The following is an 18,598-nucleotide window of genomic DNA, read 5'->3' as shown; positions in this document are numbered from 1 at the left end:
CAGGGTCAAGGATCTTACTAAACAGTTGCAGAAAATTCTCCGGGGGGGGGGGGGAATTATACAACTTGGAAGAAATGACATAGATAGAATAATGGATGAGGTCTTGCAGATGAATATAGGTAAGAATTTAAGGAGCAGGACCTCAAGGGTAGTGATCTCCAGGTTACTCCCCATGCCATGTGCTAGATCAGAAATAAGATGGACCAGATCCATCTTGTGGCTGAGGAGCTGGTGTACAGAGCAGGGATTCAGGCTCTTGCACACTGGGATCGCTTCTGGAGTAGAAGAAACATGTATAGGATGGATAGAAGCAACATGTATAGGATTGAACCAGGGAGAGACCAATATCCTTGCCAGAAAATGTACTCGTACAACATCAGAGGGTTTAACCCACATTAGGATGGGGTGGGAACCTGAGCAGAATAAAGCAGTAGCCAGCAAGAGTAAGTCTAGTATTCAAGATATCCAGGGACAGAATAAAAGCAGGGATAGGAATACTCAGTTAAATTCCATTTATTTCAGTGCTCAAGGTTTAGCAGATACGGCAGTCGAACTCAAAGCATGGACTGGCTCTGAGGACTGAGGTGTTACAGCCGTAAAAATAAAAAAGAGTGAGAGAAGGGCAGCTCAGTATCTGAGATACAGATATTACAGACAGGACAGAGATACCGGAAAGCTTGGATGGGGTGGAGCCTTACGGATAAAGAAGAAGCTGCAGTGCTTAGAGATAACATTCTTGGAAGATCATCCAGAGAAGCCACATGGGTAGAACTTAGAAACAAGAAAGGGAGGGTCACTCTCGTGGGGCTTATTATAGACTCTTCCAATAGTCAATGGGAACTTGAGGAACAGGGGTCCTGAAGAAGGGTCTCGGCCCGAAACATCGACTGTTTACTCTTTTCCATAGATGTTGCCTGGCCTGTTGAGTTCCTCCAGCATTTTATGTGCATTACTTATAGGTGTGTAGAGAGGTTGTTCATAGTTCTAAGAATAATAGGGCTGTATTAGTGGGGGATTTTAAATACCCTGGTATTGACTGAGCCTCTCAGAGTGTTAAGGGCTTGGATGGGGCAGAATTTGTGAAGAGTGTCCAGTAAAGTTTCCTGAGTCAATACTTGGGGGTCCTACTCAGGACAGTGGGATACTGGATCTCCTTGGAGGATGAGAGGTGACCTGATGGAGGTATACAAGATAATGAGAGGCATTGATCATGTGGATAGTCAGAGGCTTTTTCCCAGGGTTGAAATGGTTAGCACAAGAGGGCATAGTTTTAAGGTGCTTGGAAGCAGGTACAGAGGAGATGTCAGGGATAAGTTTTTTACGCAGAGAGTAGTGAGTGTGTGGAATGGGCTGCTGCTGACAGTGGTGGAGGCAGAAACGATAGGGTCTTTTAAGAGACTCCTGGATAGGTACATGGAGCTCAGAAAAATAGAGGGCTATGGGTAACCCTAAGTAGTTCTAAGGTAACCACATGTTCAGCACAGCTTTGTGGGCCAAAGGGGCTGTATTGTGCTGTTTTTCTATGTTTCTATTGATGAGGTAGAACAAGTAACTAAAGCAGCTTTCAGAGACCAATTTGGCTCTACTAACTGTTATTCAGCACTTTATGTGTGTTGCTTAGATTTCCAGCATCTGCAGATTTTCTCTTGTTTGTGACCCATGATTCAGTTAGTTTTAAGATGGTGATGAAAAAGTGTAAGACAGGTTAACAGGTTAGAGTCCTAAATTGGAGCAGGGCTAATTTTTGCAGAAGTACATGGGAGTCCGCAGAGGTTAACTGGGTGAGTCTGTTCAAAAGGGAAAAGGACAAGTGGCAAGCGGGAGGCTTTTAAGAGTGTGGCAGCAAGTGTCCAGGAGCAGCGTGCTCCTGTAGGATGAAGGACGAACCAGGCAACTTTAGGGAACCTTGGCTGACAAGATATTGAGGAAAAGAAGAAAGTACACATTAGGCTTACGTCAGGAGAGATGACTATAAAAAGATTAAGAATACTCTTGAGAGGGAAATCAGGGGGGGCAAAGAGAGGATATGGGATGAATCTAGCAGTGAAGATTAAGGAAAATCCCAGGAGGATCTATAGCTATATATTAAAAGTAAAAGGGTGAGTAGATCCCCTCAGAGATCAGCAGGATCACCTATGTCTTGAGCCAGTGGGTGGACAGGATTTCTAATAAATACTTCTTATTGATGTTATCAATGAAAAATCATGGTTGCTTGAGATCTACAGGAAGAAGTGATATGTTTTGGAGGACGTTTATATTACCAGTGAGGAGGCATTTAGAACGTTACAGGGCATTAAGGTGGATAAATCTCCATGGCCTGAGCATGTGCATCCTCAGACTTTGTGGGAGGCTAGAGAAGAAATCGTGGAGGGGAGGTGGATATATTTGCTTCATTGTTCGCCACTGGTGAAGTTCCCGAAGACTGGGAGGTGGCTAATATTGTTCCATTGTTTAAGAAGGGTAGCAAGCGCAAGCCAGGAAACTACAAGCCAGTCAGCCTGACATCAGTGCAGGGAAGGTTAGTGGAGGGAATTTTGAGGGACAGGATCTACCAGCATTTGGATAGTTAAGAGTCTGACAAGGAGGATTCAGCATGACTTTGTGAATGGGAAGTCATGATTGATGAACCCTTTACAGTCTTTTGAAGGAAAGGTAGATGAGGGCAGGGCAGTGGATGTTGCCTAGCAAGCCCTTTAACGTGGTCACACATGGCAGGCTGATCTGGAAGGCTAGTTCCCAAGGCACCCAGAGAGAACTAGTTAGGTGGGTTCAAACTTGGCTCGGCGGTAGGAAGCAGAGGGTGGTGTTTGAAGGTTGTTTCTCAGAATGGAGACCAGTAACTCCTGGTGTACTGCAAGGATTAGTTTTGTTATTCCTTATTTATATAAATGACTTGGATGCAAATACAAACAAGAGAAAATCTGCAGCCTTTCCAGTCCTGCCGAAGGCATCGACTGTACTCTTTTGCATAGATGCTGCCTGCCCTGCTGAATTCTTCCAGCACTTTGTGTGTGATGCTTGGATGCAAATGCACAAGGATTGATCAATAAATTTGCGGATTACCCAAAATTAGATTTTGTTCATTGTAAAGATCATTGTAAATGATAAGAGAGTCTTAATCGATTAGGGAAGTGGACCAAGAGTGGCAAATGGATTTCAATCCTGATAATGTGAGGTGATGCATTTTGGAAAGAAGTTATACAATGAATGGTTGTGAGCTAGGGAGTGTAATGGAACAGAGGGATTTAGGAGTGCACGCGCATAGTTTGTTGAAAGTGGTGTTATAGATAGATTGGTGAAAAGGACATTTGGCAAACCGGTCTTCGTCAGTTAGGGGATTGAGCAAAGCAGTTGGAACATTATGTTGTGGTTGTATAAGTCCTTGGAGAGGCAGCACTTGGATTACAATGTACAGTCTTGCTCCGCCAGTTTTAGGGAAAACATGCTTAAACTGGAAAGAGCACAGAAATGATTTATGAGGATACTGTCAGGACTAGAGGTCTTGAGTTACAGGGAAAGGTTGGCCATGCTAGGTCTTTATTCCTTGGAACGTCGGAGAATGAACCTTATAGAAATGTTTATAATTATGAGGGCATAGATCAACTGGATAGTCAGTCTTTTCCCCAGAATAGAGGGAGTACAAAACCAGAGGGCATACTTTTATGGTGAGTGGAGAAAGATTCAGAAGGGACTTGAGAAGCAACTTTCTCATGCACAAAGTGGTGAGTATATGGAATCAGCTACCAGAAGTGGTTGAGGCAGGTACAATAGTATCATTTAAGAAGCATTTGGGTAGGTACATAGAAGGGCAAGACTTAGAGGAATATGGGTCAAATGCAGGAAATTGGGACGAGCTCGGTGGGCACCATGGTCAGCGTGGATTCATTGCACAGAAGGTCCTCGACCCATCCTGTACTGCTCTTTAACTCTAAGAGCACAATACCCGTTTTACCTGTTTGTGTCTGTAAGCAGCCTCGTCCATTTAAATAGCAACCCAATGCAAATCATCCTGGGCACTGATCCAGTCATCTGGAAAGTGTGCCTCCAATTTACTACGCAGCAAAAATCGAGTGGGGATTACAGACTCAAAGAACGGATTCAAAGAAAGTACTAATCCCAAGAACATGAGAAAGCTAAACTAATTAGTTAAGAAATGGCAATTAACTTGGGCTGTTTCAACAATCGAGTTCTTTCAGCTGATTTTGCTACCTCCTTATCTTCACACCCTCAGAAATCCTCCAAGTAAATATTCCTTTGATAATGTTATTAAAATTCCCAGTTTAAACAACATGATACATGTGTAATTAGAATGAGTAAAAAGAGGGTAAAGACCCATCTCAATTCTTTGTGACTGTCTTGAAAGACATCATGTTGTTTACATTCATTTCTAAGCCCCTAAGAGTCTAAAGGCTTCTTATCAAAGTGGCACAATTCAACTCACGGGCTCTTGGCTGTGCATTTTAATGAAGGAACATACAGGTACCAGAAGTCACACCAGCAAGATACTGGCAATGGAGAAAAACACAATGATAAAACACACAATGAATGAGACCAGTTCACTGTGAGCGTTGCTTCTTGAACTCCTGAAGTAACTCAGACTTTAAAGGGATGAAATCTAGCTCTGGAAATAGCACAAAAAAGGCAAAGACAAATTTTCCATCCATGTTACACCTGTTTATATAGTTTCCCCTTTCACTTCATGCCATTTGATTTTACTCAGTTTACACTACTGACCATAAATGCTTCAGTAATAGTGAAAGCCATTGCACAGCCTTTGTCTAATCAATCCTCTTATGCATTTCAACAAAATTTATTTAATCGTGACCAGGTGGTGAATATAGTCTAATAAAAATTATTAAAAAATAATCACAAAACCAATCTAATGAAGAACCATTGACATTTACAATCTCATCGACTCCACTTCCCACTGTTCTGGTAAACTTCAATTCATCCAAAACTGCATTGCTTGCATTTAGTTTATACGGAATCAGAATCAGAATCAGGTTTATTATCACCGGCATGTGACATGAAATTTGTTAACTTAGCAGCAGCAGTTCAATGCAATACATAATCTAGTAGAGAGGGAGAAAAATAATAATATTAAATAAAATTTTTAAAATAATAATAAGTAAACAAGTAAATCAATTACATGTATTGAATAGATTTTTAAAATGTGCAAAAACAGGAAACACTGTATATTTTTTAAAAAGTGAGGTAGTGTCCAAAGATTCAATGTCCATTTAGGAATTGGATGTCAGAGGGGAGGAAGCTGTTCCTGAATCGCTGAGTGTGTGCCTTCAGGCTTCTGTACCTCCTACCTAGTGGTAACAGTGAGAAAAGGGCATGCTCTGGGTGCTGGAGGTCCTTAATAATGGATGCTGCCTTTCTGAGACACTGCTCCCTAAAGATGTCCTGGGTACTTTGTAGGCTAGTGCCCAAGATGGAGCTGACTAGATTTACAAATTTCTGCAACTTCTCTCGGTCCTGTGGAGTAGCCCCTCTATACCAGACAGTGATGCAGCCTGTCAGAATGCTCTCCATGATACAACTATAGAAGTTTTCGAGTGTATTTATTGGCATGCCAAATCCCTTCAAACTCCTGATAAAGTATAGCTGCTGTCTTGCCTTCTTTATAACTACACCGATACGTTGGGACCAGGTTAGATCCTCTGAGATCTTGACACCCAGGAACTTGAAGCTGCTCACTCTCTCCACCTCTGATCCCTCCATGAGAATTGGTATGTGTTCCTTCGACTTACCCTTCCAAAAGTCCACAATCAGCTCTTTCATCTTACTATGTTGAGTGCCAGGTTGTTGCTGCAGCACCACTCCATTAGGTGGCATATCTCACTCCTGTACAGCCTCCCATCACCACCTGAGATTCTACCAACAATGGCTGTATCATCAGCAAATTTATAGATGGTATTTGAGCTATGCCTAGCCACACAGTCATGTGTATACAGAGAGTAGAACAGTGGGCTAAGAACACACCCCTGAGGTGCGCTAGTGTTGATCGTCAGCAAGGAGAATATGTTATCACCAATCCGCACAGATTGTGGCCTTCCAGTTAGGAAGTCGAGGATTCAATTGCTGAGGGTGGTACAGAGGCCCAGGTTCTACAACTTCCTAATCAGGATTGTGGGAATGATGGTATTAAATGCTGAGCTGTAGTTAATGAACAGCATCCTGACGTAGGTGTTTGTGTTGTCCAGGTGGTCTAAAGCCATGTGGAGAGCCCTTGAGATTGTGTCTGCCGTTGACCTACTGTGGTGATAGGCAAATTGCAGTGGGTCCAGGTCCTTGCTGAGGCAGGAGTTCAGTCAAGTCATGACCAACCTCTCAAGCATTTCATTACTGCCAATGTGAGTGCTACCAGGCAATAGTCATTAAGGCAGCCCACATTATTCTTCTTAGGCACTGGTATAATTGTTGCCTTTTTGAAGCAAGTGGGAACGTCCACTCATAGCGGTGAGAGGCTGAAAATATCCTTGAGTACTCCCGCTAGTTGGTTGGCACAGGTTTTCAGAGCCTTACCAGGTACTCCATCGGGACCTTCTGCCTTGCACATTCACCAATCGTCCATGACCACCACTGGCAATGCCTCACTTTTAAAACTGAAAATGCTGGAATTACTCAGATCAATCACTGATCTAAAGTTCTGATCTATTTTCCCTGTTGTCGCTGCCTGAATTGCTGGGAATTTTCAGCACTTTTTGTTTTAGTTTTAGATTTTAAGTGGCATTTTGTTTACGTATATCAGATATAAAGTTATCATCCTTGCTTTTAAAACCCTCAGTGGTTTAGGCACACTATTATCTCTGTAATATCCTTTAACATTGCTCCGCCATTGCTGACTGTGCATTTAGCTGCCTTGAACCCAAGTTGTGGAATCCCATCCTGAAACCTGTCTTTCTCTACCTCTTCCACTGAGGCACATAACATGAGGGGGACAGACAGCAGATTCTGTGGCTGCAGAAGGGACATAAAGGATGGTCTGTTGCCTCCCTGGTGCCTAGGGTCAAGGATATCTCTAAGCAGCTGCAGAAACTCGGGGCTGGGGGAGAGCAGTTTGGAGTGAACAGCCAGGGGAGTTTATACATGTCAGAAGAAATGTCATAGATGAGGTCTTGCAGAAAGGGTTTAGGTAAGAATTTAAGAAGCAGGACCTCTAGTGTAAGGATTCCCAGATTACTCCACGTGCCACTTGGTAGCAAAGTCAGAAATGTCTCATTGAATCACTCCTGTTCTTTACTGACTGCCCAAGAGATCCTTCTAATCAAATAACAAAAATCAATACCTTGGCCACCTCTGCCACTCCATTGCACCTGCCGTGTTATCAACATAGCATTGGCACCAGGTCTGACCCAGAGCCCATCTTCTCAGCTAGATTCACAAGAAGTTCCAGTAAGATGCCGGCACACACGGTTGCAGCAGCTTCTCTGAGTTCAAACAAAGGTGTGATTGTTTATCCTTTATGTCTTTTTTTTATGATCACAAGACACTGCTGGATATAAAAAAACATCGAGTACTGCAGGTCCACCCAAGAGCTGGACTTGCAGCGTACTGTGTTATCGCCTGGACTTGTCGTGTAACATTGTGCGGAGGTGGCCTGTGGTCAAGTGATTGTCACAAGTGTTTTTATTCTGATCACAAGACTCTGTTGGACTTTGGTAATGTAAAGTACTGTAAGTCTAGGTCATTGGTTCATTGGAGATACAGAGCCGAGGGAGCTGCCTTGCCTCGCTTGTTTCGCAGACTAAGCTCTCAGACGTGGCATTGCCAGTTGCAGCTGCCCAGGACAGGAGACACCAGAGGCAATGTGGGAGAGAGCAGAGGCACCGCTAGAATCCTAGCTGGATTGGAAGCTGGACCCTCCCATGGATGCTGCTCTCCAGTGTTCGCTCGGTGGAATACAGGCTGAATTGCCTCATCTGCAGCTGCGCTAGCACGTGATGAAGAAGTGCTGCGTGCTTGTTCTTGCAGAAACATGGCTCCAGGCCAATGTCCCACACACCATTAATCTACAGGCCATGACCCTCTGGGACTTGGGCTGTTTTTTATTGTAACTGTATTTTTTTGCTATCGTAACTATAGGTACAAAACACTGTGTGCTGTATGCGACTGTTGGTACAGTGTTTTGGAGCTTGGCCCCAGAAGAATGCTGTTTCATTTGGCTATATTCATGTGTACGGTTGAATGGCAATTAATTTGAACTTAAACATCAGCGTACATATAATATCAGAATGGTATGCATTTACATTCCATTTGACCCTCTACTTTTTAGGCACCTGGTGCTAATCAGGAATCCAATGATCTTGAGCCATTATTAACTCCACCCGTGCACCAACTTCAACTAGCACTGCCTTAACCTCTGTACCTTCACACAGCTTCTGCAAAGGTCTGTGCACAATCTTGTTCTTTGAACAAATAGCCAAAAATAACCAAAAGGGGAGGGGAAGGAGGCTAGCTGGAAGGTGATAGGTGAAGCCAGGTGGGTGGGAAATGGCTGGAGAGGAAAGAATCTGATAGGAGAGGAGAGTGGACAATAGGAGATAGGGAAGAAGGGGAGGCAGGTGAGAAGAAGTAAAAGGCCAGAGTGGGGAATAGATAAAGGGGGGGGGTGGACTTGTTTACCAGAAGGAGAAATCGATGTTCATACCATCAGGTCAGAGGCTACCCAGATGGAATATAAGGTGTTGCTCCCCAACCCTGAGGGTGGTCTCATCTTGGCACAAGAGGAGTCCATGGATCGACATCTTGGGACGGGTACGGGAAAGGAAATGGAAATTAACATGTTTGGCTACTGGGAAGTCCCGCTTGTGGCACTTGGTGTGGAGGTGCTCAACAAAGCAGTCCCCCAATTTATAACAGGTCTCACCAATGCAGGCAGGCCACATTGGGAGCACCGGGCAACCCTCACAGATTCGCAGGTGAAATGTTGCCTCACCTGGAAGGACTGCTTGGGATCCTGAATGGAGGTGAGGGAGGAGGTGTACAGTCAGGTGTAGCACTTAGGCTGCTTGCTGGGATAACTGTCTGGAGAGAGATCAGTGGGGAGGGACAAATTGACAAAGGAATCGCTGAGGGAGCAATCCCTGTGGAAAGCAGAGAGTGGGGGAGAGGTAAAGGTTTGTATAGTCGTAAGGTCCCTTTGGAAATGGTGGAAATTTAGGAGGATAACGTGTTGGATGCAGAGTCTGGTGGGGTGGTAGGTAAGGACAAAAGGGACTCTATCACTATTACAACAGCAGGAAGATCTTGTGTGTTGTTGTCAGAAGACTATGGACACCCCAGAAGCAGAAAACAAAATTCTCTCCTGAACCTACCTGGTCATCCAACCATTTCAAAGCTTCTTGGAAAATTTACTCCAGAAATGTTAATGTTTTTCTTGTGCAGACAGTTAAATAACTTACTGTATAATTTCTAAGCCCCAATCTGTCCCATTTTTGGCCCTCTCTGCTTTTGATTTATATTGAGAGTCAATTAAGAGAAGAAAGCCACAGCTTTGCATTGCGTTATTGCAATCCTTGTTGGATTCAACTGTTTGCTAATGAAAACCACACACAAATTGGATTGCTGGATGATATGAGCACTTAAATGATGTGTGGGAGTTTTAGCAGAGAGACTAAGTACAGGGCACGGAAACGAAGTCCCTACCTTCAACGCATGAAGGCTGTGCCCGAGTTGTACCAGCAACCTGGCCTGGGAAACAAGAACATTTCACGGTTTGTGACCGTTCTTCAATTCGGTTCTTATTGCAGCACCGGTGCACAGCAACGACCTCACATGTGCCCTGTTTGACCTGATGTCCTACAAAGAGAGGAAAGGCATTAATAGTACATTACTTGCTTTATCATGAATAGTTCAAAGACAGCCGATTTAAAGCACTCACTTCAACCACTGACACTGACATGAAGTGTTCTAACTGGGTGAGGGGCTAGACAAGACTGAAATGTCAACTCCATTAAGCTTTCAATCCAACTTTAATCTTGAACTTGGGGCTGTTAAAAGAGTTCAGTGCTGCATTAAGATTAACACAATTCATTAGACCTAAATAATAATTGGTAAAATATTATTGAATTGAATTGACTTTATTTCTTACATCCTTCACATACATGAGGAGTAAAAATCTTTACATTACGTCTCCATCTAAATGTGCGATGTGCAATTATAGTACAGGTAATTTATAATAAGTTATAATAAATAGAACAGTCAATGTAACATAGAAATACACTCAAATCAGCGTGAGTTAATCAGTCTGATGGCCTGGTGGAAGAAGCTGTCCCAGAGCCTGTTGGTCCTGGCTTTTCTGCTGCGGTACCGTTTCCCGGATGGTAGCAGCTGGAATAGATTGTGGTTGGGGTGACTCGGGTCCCCAATGATCCTTCAGGCCCTTTTTACACAGCTGTCTTTGTAAATGTCCCGATTCATGGGAAGTTCACAACTACATATGTGCTGGGCTGTCCGCACCACTCTCTGCAGAATCCTGCAATTAAGGGAGGTACAGTTCCCATACCAGGCAGTGATGCAGCCAGTCAGGATGCTCTCAACTGTGCCCCTGTAGAAAGCTCTTAGGATTTGGGGGCCCATACCAAACTTCCTCAACTATCTGAGGTGAAAGAGGTGCTGCTGTGCCTGTTCCACCACACAGCTGGGGTGTACAGACATATGAGGTCCTCAATCTGGACGCCGAGAAACTTAAAGCTGTTTACCCAATCAACCCCAGATCTATTGATGTCAATAGGGGTTAGCCTGTCTCCATCCCTCCCGTAGTCCACAACCAGCTCCTTTGTTTTTACGACATTGAGGGAGAGGTAGTTTTCTTGACACCTGATATTATTTATCAGAACCTACTATTAAGCTTGTTAAATCAAAGGTAATACTCAAAAAAATTATCAATTAATAAATACCAACTAACTTCCCCACATTGTGGGATGGATGTAAGATTTAAATAAATTCAAATTCCACAATGTACAGTAAAAGAGGTTAATGTAATCCATTTAACATAGTTATTTTCTCCCCTCTGTTTGATTCTTCCCTCTACCATGTTCAGCATCATTTCACAGGGTGGTAAGAAGGCAAGGGAAGCTGGCAGGCGGTTTCACAGTCTCTCTCCTGAATACTGTGAAAGGCAACTGTGTCCCCCAATGATACTGCCAGCAAATGCAGAGACGTGAGCCACATATTCTGCTCAAGGAAACACCAAAGTGGAAAAAAAAACACCTTCCAAGAAGCAAGTGAACTATTTTAATGAATGATTATTAACAGTTTATGATTGAGTATCTCACAAATAGAGAGAGAAAGAGAAGTTTCTAAGCAACACAGACAGAAAGATCACCCATCCGTTCTGAACTGTCAGAGAAAGAAATAATTTCTTCATTCTAAAGGAACATTCATATAATCCCAGTGAGTAAAGTATTCTCTTTACAGGAGGCTCTCTGAATGATCTAATTCTTGAAGGTGTACGGCTCATAGCCCAAAAGGTATCAATGATTACTCTACAATTAAAATAAGGGCGATCAAATTACCAAGATGTTTTAAATGAGTCTAGCTATTTACCGTGTTTGTGACTAAAGCACCCACACTCACTGCCTTCTCGGATGTGCTATCTATTCAGGAGCTCTGGCCAGCAGCACAGGGTACCTACCATGAGGTTCAGAACAATATTGGAGCAGACAGGATAAATAAATGATTAATGGCGAACTGATGTTCAGCCGTGGGTTTATAAACCTGCAGATCTTAAAGGGAAGGAAATCACTAAAATAGAGAATTAGTTCAGTAGTTTTCTCATTTCAGTAATGAAACTTTGACTGCTTTAATGTTAGTGTTGAGAAACTGCATCAACTAGAGTCTATCTTGAACAGGGTGAGATAGTATTGATTTAACAAAGACAGCATGCTAGGAGCCACACTCACGTCCCCCTCTACATCAACAGAGCTGTAGTGGAGCGTGTATCAAGCTTCAGATTCCTTGGTGTCCACATTTCCGAGGATCTCACCTGGTCCCTGAACTCCTCCATCCGGATCAAAAAGGTGCAACAGTGCCTTTATTTCCTGCGGAGCATCAAGAAAGCTCACCTCTGTCTCAGGATACTGACAGACTTTTATCGCTGCACCATTGAGAGCATACTCACCAACTGCATCTCAGTGTGGTATGGTAATTGTCCCTTATCTGACCGCAAAGCACTCCAGTGTGTGGTGAAAACTGCCCAGCAGATTATCAGCACCCAATTGCCCACCATTGAGAATATCTACCATAAACGTCGCCTGGGCAGGGTGAAAAGCATTATCAAGGATGTATCTCACCCTAACCATGGACTTTTTACTCTCCTCCCATCCGGTAGGCACTACAGGAGCCTCCGCTCCCGCACCAGCAAGCACAGGAAGAGCTTCTTCCCTGAGGCTGTGACCCTGCTGAACCTCTCATCACAGCACTAAGCAGTATTGTACCCATATTGTTCTGTCTCAGTACTTTTATATTTGTGTGCTGTAGCACTTACTTTTTATTCGCAGTTATTTTGTAAATAACACTATTCTTTGCATTTCTGGTTAGATGCTAACTGCACTTCATTGGCTTTGTATCTACTCGGCACAATGACAAAAAAGTTAAATCTAATCTAATCTAATCTTTAATGATCATTTCCATGTGAAAGAGTAACCATTAGAAAAGTGGATTGCCATGTACCTTCGCACCTCTGACATTTTCAGGCATTGGATGGTTAATAACATCAGTAATCATACATGTCTATGTCTGACCAGCTCCAAGAAGCAAGCTCCAGTCACTGTACAACTGGGAACTCACTGTATTTCTCCTCGTTTATAGGATCACTCTGTAGATATCAGGAGTGTTGAGTCTGTGGCATCAGAACTGACTTCCACACCTTCAAAAACTTGCAGACACTGCTGTGAATCACTCCAGTGCTGCTTTCTCCAGCAGTAAATTGCTGACGTACCTATTCAATAGATGCAACAGCTGCAATACTCCCGGCAGAAATGAATTACAACAGGCTTCAAAGTGACATTGACTGGGTGCAAAGGGTGCAGTTGGAGAAAGACTTCTCCCATAGAGTCTTCATATATACCACATTCTCCTTGGAGCTAGCTCTCAGGTGTACAAGTGCAAGCTCAGGTTTCATAAGGGGAGATACAACTTGTGCGGCAGGGTGATCATCGGCCACGCTCTCAGGACTGGGCCATTCTCTCTTTTTGAGGCCAGGTTACATTGGCTGTCAACTTCTACCGCACTGTTTTCAAGGTAGCCTTCCTGTCACAATTCACAATTTGTTCCTCATCAGAGGCCATCCATAGAAACATGAAAATCTACAGCACATTACAGGCCCTTCGGCCCACAATGTTGTGCTGACCATGTAACCTACTCTAGAAACTGCCTAGAATTTCCCTCCCACATAGCCCTCTATTTTTCTAAGCTCCATGTACCTACCTAAGAGTCTCTTAAAAGACCCTGTTGTATCTGCCTCTACCACTGTCACTAGCTGTGTGTTCCACACACCCACCACACTCTGTGTGAAAAACTTACCTCTGGCATCCCCCTTGTACCCACTTCCAAGCACCTTAAAACTATGCCCCCTCGTGTTAGCCATTTCAGCCCTGGAAAAAGTCCCTGGCTATCCAGGAGGCATATGCCTAAAAGAATAATTTTGTCGTCTACATTTTCCTTCAGAATCAGATAGGGTGCCTGACAACTGGATTTGCCAAAATTGCCAGCATCTCATGAGTTCAAACAACCAAAACAGTTTCCATTAACAATAAACACAAGAAATTCTGCAGGTGCTGGAAATATAAAGTAACACACACAAGATGCTGTTGGAACTCAGTAGTTCAGGCAACATCTATAGAAAAGAACAAAATGAGCCCAGATGAAGGGTGTCTGTTCAAGATGGTGATTCTTTATCCTTTTCCATAGATGCTGCTCGACCTGCTGAGTTTCTCAAGCATTTTGCATGTGTAACTCATTAACAATAAGAGGTTTATCCCCAAGGGGAAAGACTTCTGCTCCCTCAGTCTTGGAGGTTACAAGTTGTGACAAGATTCTCCTGATGATTAATCAGTGTTCCGTTTCATGCCTTCATCTTCAGGAGACCAAAATGCCAGACTTTTTATAAGACCAACACAAGGGACAGGAAGCAGACATCCCACCTCCCCCGGAAGTTCCGGGAGTCTCCCGCATATTAATAGTGGCTCCCTGATGCCCGCAAATTATATACAATATCACGGAAATCAATTTTTTTGAGAGCGGGCGAGAGAAAGCAAGAGAGAGTGCGAGAGTGACAACGAGCGAGAGCACGCGCAAGAGAGAGAGAGAGCAAGCAAGCGAGCGAGAATGCGAGAGAGAATGCAAGCGAGAGCGCACGAGCAAGAGCAAAAGCAAGTGAGAGTGCGCGAGCCACCACGGGAGAGAGAGAGAGAGCACGAGCGAGAGCGCACCATGGCAGAGTGTTCCAAAAAATATATAAAACGTGCGTCACCCCAGACTACACTAAAGTGTACCCCTACCTAATAGGGGTCAAAATAATGACAGTGTTGCAAGCTGCACTGTTTGCAACAGTGACTTTTCTATTGCCCATGGTGGGTTAAGACTGTAAAAGATGTGTTGAGGTGAGATTAACAGGTGTCATTCGTTCATTAACGTAGCTAACGTTACTTAAACTAGCTGGCCAGCTGCTAAGGAGCTACTCTATTGCAGACATCCCACCTCTCCCGGAAGTCTCCCGTAAATACCTCCCTGAAATTAGTTTTTGCAGGATGGGATGTCTGAGGAAGGGTGGGTGGGTGGTGGTGACTAGAAGTATCCTGGGAAACAATGGCTACCCTCCACCTCCAGCTCCTCACACCACAGCACTCACTCTCCAACCAGAACAATCAAGTACAGTTAGTAGAGCTGCTGTCCCACAAAGATGGCAGCCTAGGTTCAATCCTGGCGTTTGGAGTCATTTCTGTGAAATTTTTACAAACTCCTTCTTACCACATGAGTTTCTTTCGGATTTTCCTCAAAAATCCTGAAGAGGTACATTACATGTTGATTGTCAGTTAGTCTGAAGCTTGCCCCTTGCTTTAGATAGATAGATGAATAGATACTTTATTGATCCCAAAGGAAATTATAGTGTCACAATAGCATTAGAAATGCACAGATATACAAATATTAGAAGAGCGGTAAGAAAGAATTAAAAAAAGTTACCTCAAACAGACTAACAGGAGGGGGCCATCACTTCTCTGGCTACAGGTTGACTCATAATAGAGCCTAGCGGCCAAGGGTAACAATGACCTCATGTAGCGCTCTTTGGAGCAGCACAGTTGTCTTAGTCTATTACTAAAAGTGTTCCCTTGTTCAGCCAAGGTGGCATGCAGAGGGTGAGAAACAACCTCCAGAATTGCCAGGATTTTCCTAGGATCCTTATTTTACCACAGCCTCACAGCCTCTGCCCAAGCACGGGTATCACAGGCATGTCCAGTCTGACTCCTAAAACAGAGCTGGCCTTTCCAATCAGTTCCCTGAGCCTGTTGGCATCACCCATAGGTTGTAGGTTAGAAGTAGAATCTGGTGTGGGTGGTGATGGTGGAAGTGAGGCATTAATAGGAATATGAGGAGAGTAGGTGAATAGGTTGCAGGTAATTTAATAAGGGAATAAGATAGCTGTATGAGACAGCGCAAACTGGTGAACCAAATGACCTCTTCCTACATCACAAGGAAAGACACGGGAATAATGGAGGGTAATGGTTGGAAGTATTACTGATCTCCTGAGGATGTGATTCCACTTCCTTCGTCAGTACCCGGGCACACTGCAGGTACGTCCTACAACTGCAGGGGTGTGGCGCTCTACGCAAGAGGACAAACAGAAGCCAGCAGCAATTGCCAGCAAAAGAGCAGCAGTAAGGACCTGGAGCCAGGAGATAACGAGGCAGTGGCTGAAGAGTGGCAAGAGGAAAGGAAACAGAACAATGAGAAAAAAACAGGGGGACAAAAGCATTTGCGAGCTAATGGCCTTCTCAGAGCAGTCACAGAAAATTGCTCCCGGTAATGATAGAGAATGGGAAGCAGCAGTTACAATCCACTGTTCCTATTTCATTTGCTAAGATTTAATGGGGTGGTGTCGGGTAACAAAGGAAAAGGGGCAAACTGAATCACAAGCAACACTCAGAGGAACTCAGCAAGTCAGGTGGTATCTATGGTGAGGAATAAACTATCGACGTTTCAGGCCAAGGCTCTTCATCAGGACTGGAAAGGAAGCTGGAAGAAGCCAGAATAAGAAAGTGAAGGCGGGGTAGGGGAGTGGAAGGACTACAAGCTGGCAGGTCATGGGTGAAACCAAGAAAGGGGAGGGTGCATGGGTGGGGGAGGGTGTATGGGTGGGGGAGGGTGCATGAAATAAGAAGCTCACATGTGATCAGTGGAAGAGGTAAAGGGCTGAACAAGAAGGAATCAGACAGGGGAGGACTGTGGGAAGGGACAGAGCTGTGGTACCAGAGGGAAGTTATAGGCAGACAAGAAGAGAAGGGGATGGGGGGAGTGACTACCAGAAGTTAGATAAATCGATGTTCAGGCTATCATTTTCAAAATACCCAGATGGAATATAAGGTGTTGCTCCTCCGGCCTGAGTTTGGCCTCATCGTGGCAGCAGAGGAGGCCATGGACTGGCATGTCAGAATGGGAATAGGAAGTTGAATTGAAGTAGGTAGCCACTTTGGAAAAATAAGCCAAGTTACAATTTTTCCACACTTATTCTCAAGACAAATATCTACAAAGCATCAGATGTACAGGTTATATACTTACGGTGAAAATATACAGGCAGAAGAAGTGAAATTCATTCCTCTGTCCTTAATGTAAAATAAGCCTTAAGACCAACATCTACTGTGTGTCAGACCTAACTGTTTTGATGTAGGGTCCACTCTCTGTTTGAAATCACTTTTTAAGATCTTCCTTTCCATGTGTAAATGCTAAACTTTAAATAGCTGTGTAAATCAAGCATCACATTTTTAAAGTCAACGTCCACTTTTACATTCAAAAGCGTGACAAACCATTAGCTCAAATTTGCCGTGGCAGTTCAATGTTGGCAACACAACTTGTCGCTGCCTGCTTAATTTGTATGATGCTTCTTTGGCAAACTGCTGGAAGTGCAACAGCATAATGTCACTGAACAACACACACAAGAAGCTGGATGAATTCAGCAGGTCAGGCCTGATGGAGGGTCAAGGCCCAAAACATCAGCTGTTCATTTCCCTCTGCAGATGCTGCCTGACCTGCTGAGATCGTCCAGGATTTTGTGCGTGTGTTGCTCCAAATTTCTCGCATCTGCAGTCTCTCTTTTGTCTTCAAGGAGTTCGTGAGAGGGCGACAGTGACCTCTGAACTGGACAACCAACTGTGTAAGTCTGTAAGGTATTAAATTAAAACTTCACAAAATTGCAAGGCTGGGACTGAGAAGGAAGTATTAATTGAAAGAGATTAATTTAATGAAGTAGAGAAAAAAATAAAGGGAAATACTAGGCAAAAGACTGAAGGAAAACATTTTATTTTTATATGATAAAAATCTAAAAAAAAGAAAAGATGTAGCATCCCTTTGTAATGGTTTAGTGACTGTGCTAGGGAAGCTGACTACAGACATCCCACCCTGCAAAAACTCATTTCAGGGAGGTAGCACCACCACCCCCCCCCCACAACCCTATATCCCACTCCCCCCACCCGTCGACCTCCAAGGGTGTATGTATACAGGACATTTGATTATGAAAGAACACAACAATTTATTTGATCACATACTGAAACTATTTACACAAACACACACACACACACACACATTCCTTGTTGAGTATTTTGTTGGCAGTCTCAATGTTAATAGCTAAATGCCAATGCAAATAGCTTTTCTATTTCTTTTGCAAACTCTCCATGTACTGTGATGTGGCTTGCTTGGCAGACTTGAGCATTTTGCCAGAAGTCTCAACCTTATAGCGGTCTGTGTCAATGAATTTATTAATTTTGCAAGTCATCAGATTCACAAGTGTTTTGTGAGACAGCTGACTTCTGAATTCTGTCTTAATGTGATGCACCATGCTGAATGCCCTTTCTACATCACAATTAGAATTTGGCAGCACCAAAAGCAGCTTCATCAACTGGCAGAGCTCTTTGAATTTCAACTTATCATGGAGTTGATTTTTTATTCTATTACAACTTTAAACAAGTCTACAGGGAGTTTGTCCTCATCACGTAGGACATCAATAGAGTAGCTCCTTAGCAGCTAGACAGCTAGTTTAAATAACGTTAGCTATGCTAATGAACAAATGACAACTGTTAAGCTCTCCTCAACATGTCTTTTACAGTCATTTAACCCACCATGGGCAATAGGAAAGTCACTGTTGCAAACAGTGCAGCAAGCAACACTGTCATTATTTTTGACCCTTATTAGGCAGGGGTACACTTTAGTGTAATCTGGGGTGACGTACGTTTTATATTTTCTTTTTTTTGGAACACTCTGCCATGGCGCTGCAGGACACTAAACTGAACTGATGGACAATGAAAGAGAGAGAGAGGTTGACTGTAAAGCCTGCCCACAGAGAAAACTGATAGGTCTACTTAGCACAAAGAGAGAC

The 18,598-nt window shown here is 43.6% G+C and overlaps 1 protein-coding gene across 3 annotated transcripts in view; it reads right to left on the bottom strand.

Annotated features, from left to right (window-relative positions):
* Positions 1 to 18,598, bottom strand: part of tafa4b (TAFA chemokine like family member 4b) — a 360,145-nt gene that overhangs the window by 215,680 nt on the left and 125,867 nt on the right. For all 3 annotated transcript variants that reach the window (XM_063068393.1, XM_063068391.1, XM_063068392.1), the window contains one exon: positions 9,658 to 9,810. In XM_063068393.1, coding sequence (XP_062924463.1) covers positions 9,658 to 9,810 — 153 coding nt within the window. The remainder of the gene's footprint in view (positions 1 to 9,657; positions 9,811 to 18,598) is intronic.

Source organism: Mobula hypostoma, chromosome 15, assembly GCF_963921235.1.
Source record: "Mobula hypostoma chromosome 15, sMobHyp1.1, whole genome shotgun sequence".
NCBI classification, from domain to species: Eukaryota; Metazoa; Chordata; class Chondrichthyes; order Myliobatiformes; family Myliobatidae; genus Mobula; species Mobula hypostoma.
This window is presented reverse-complemented; position numbering and strand designations above follow the sequence as displayed.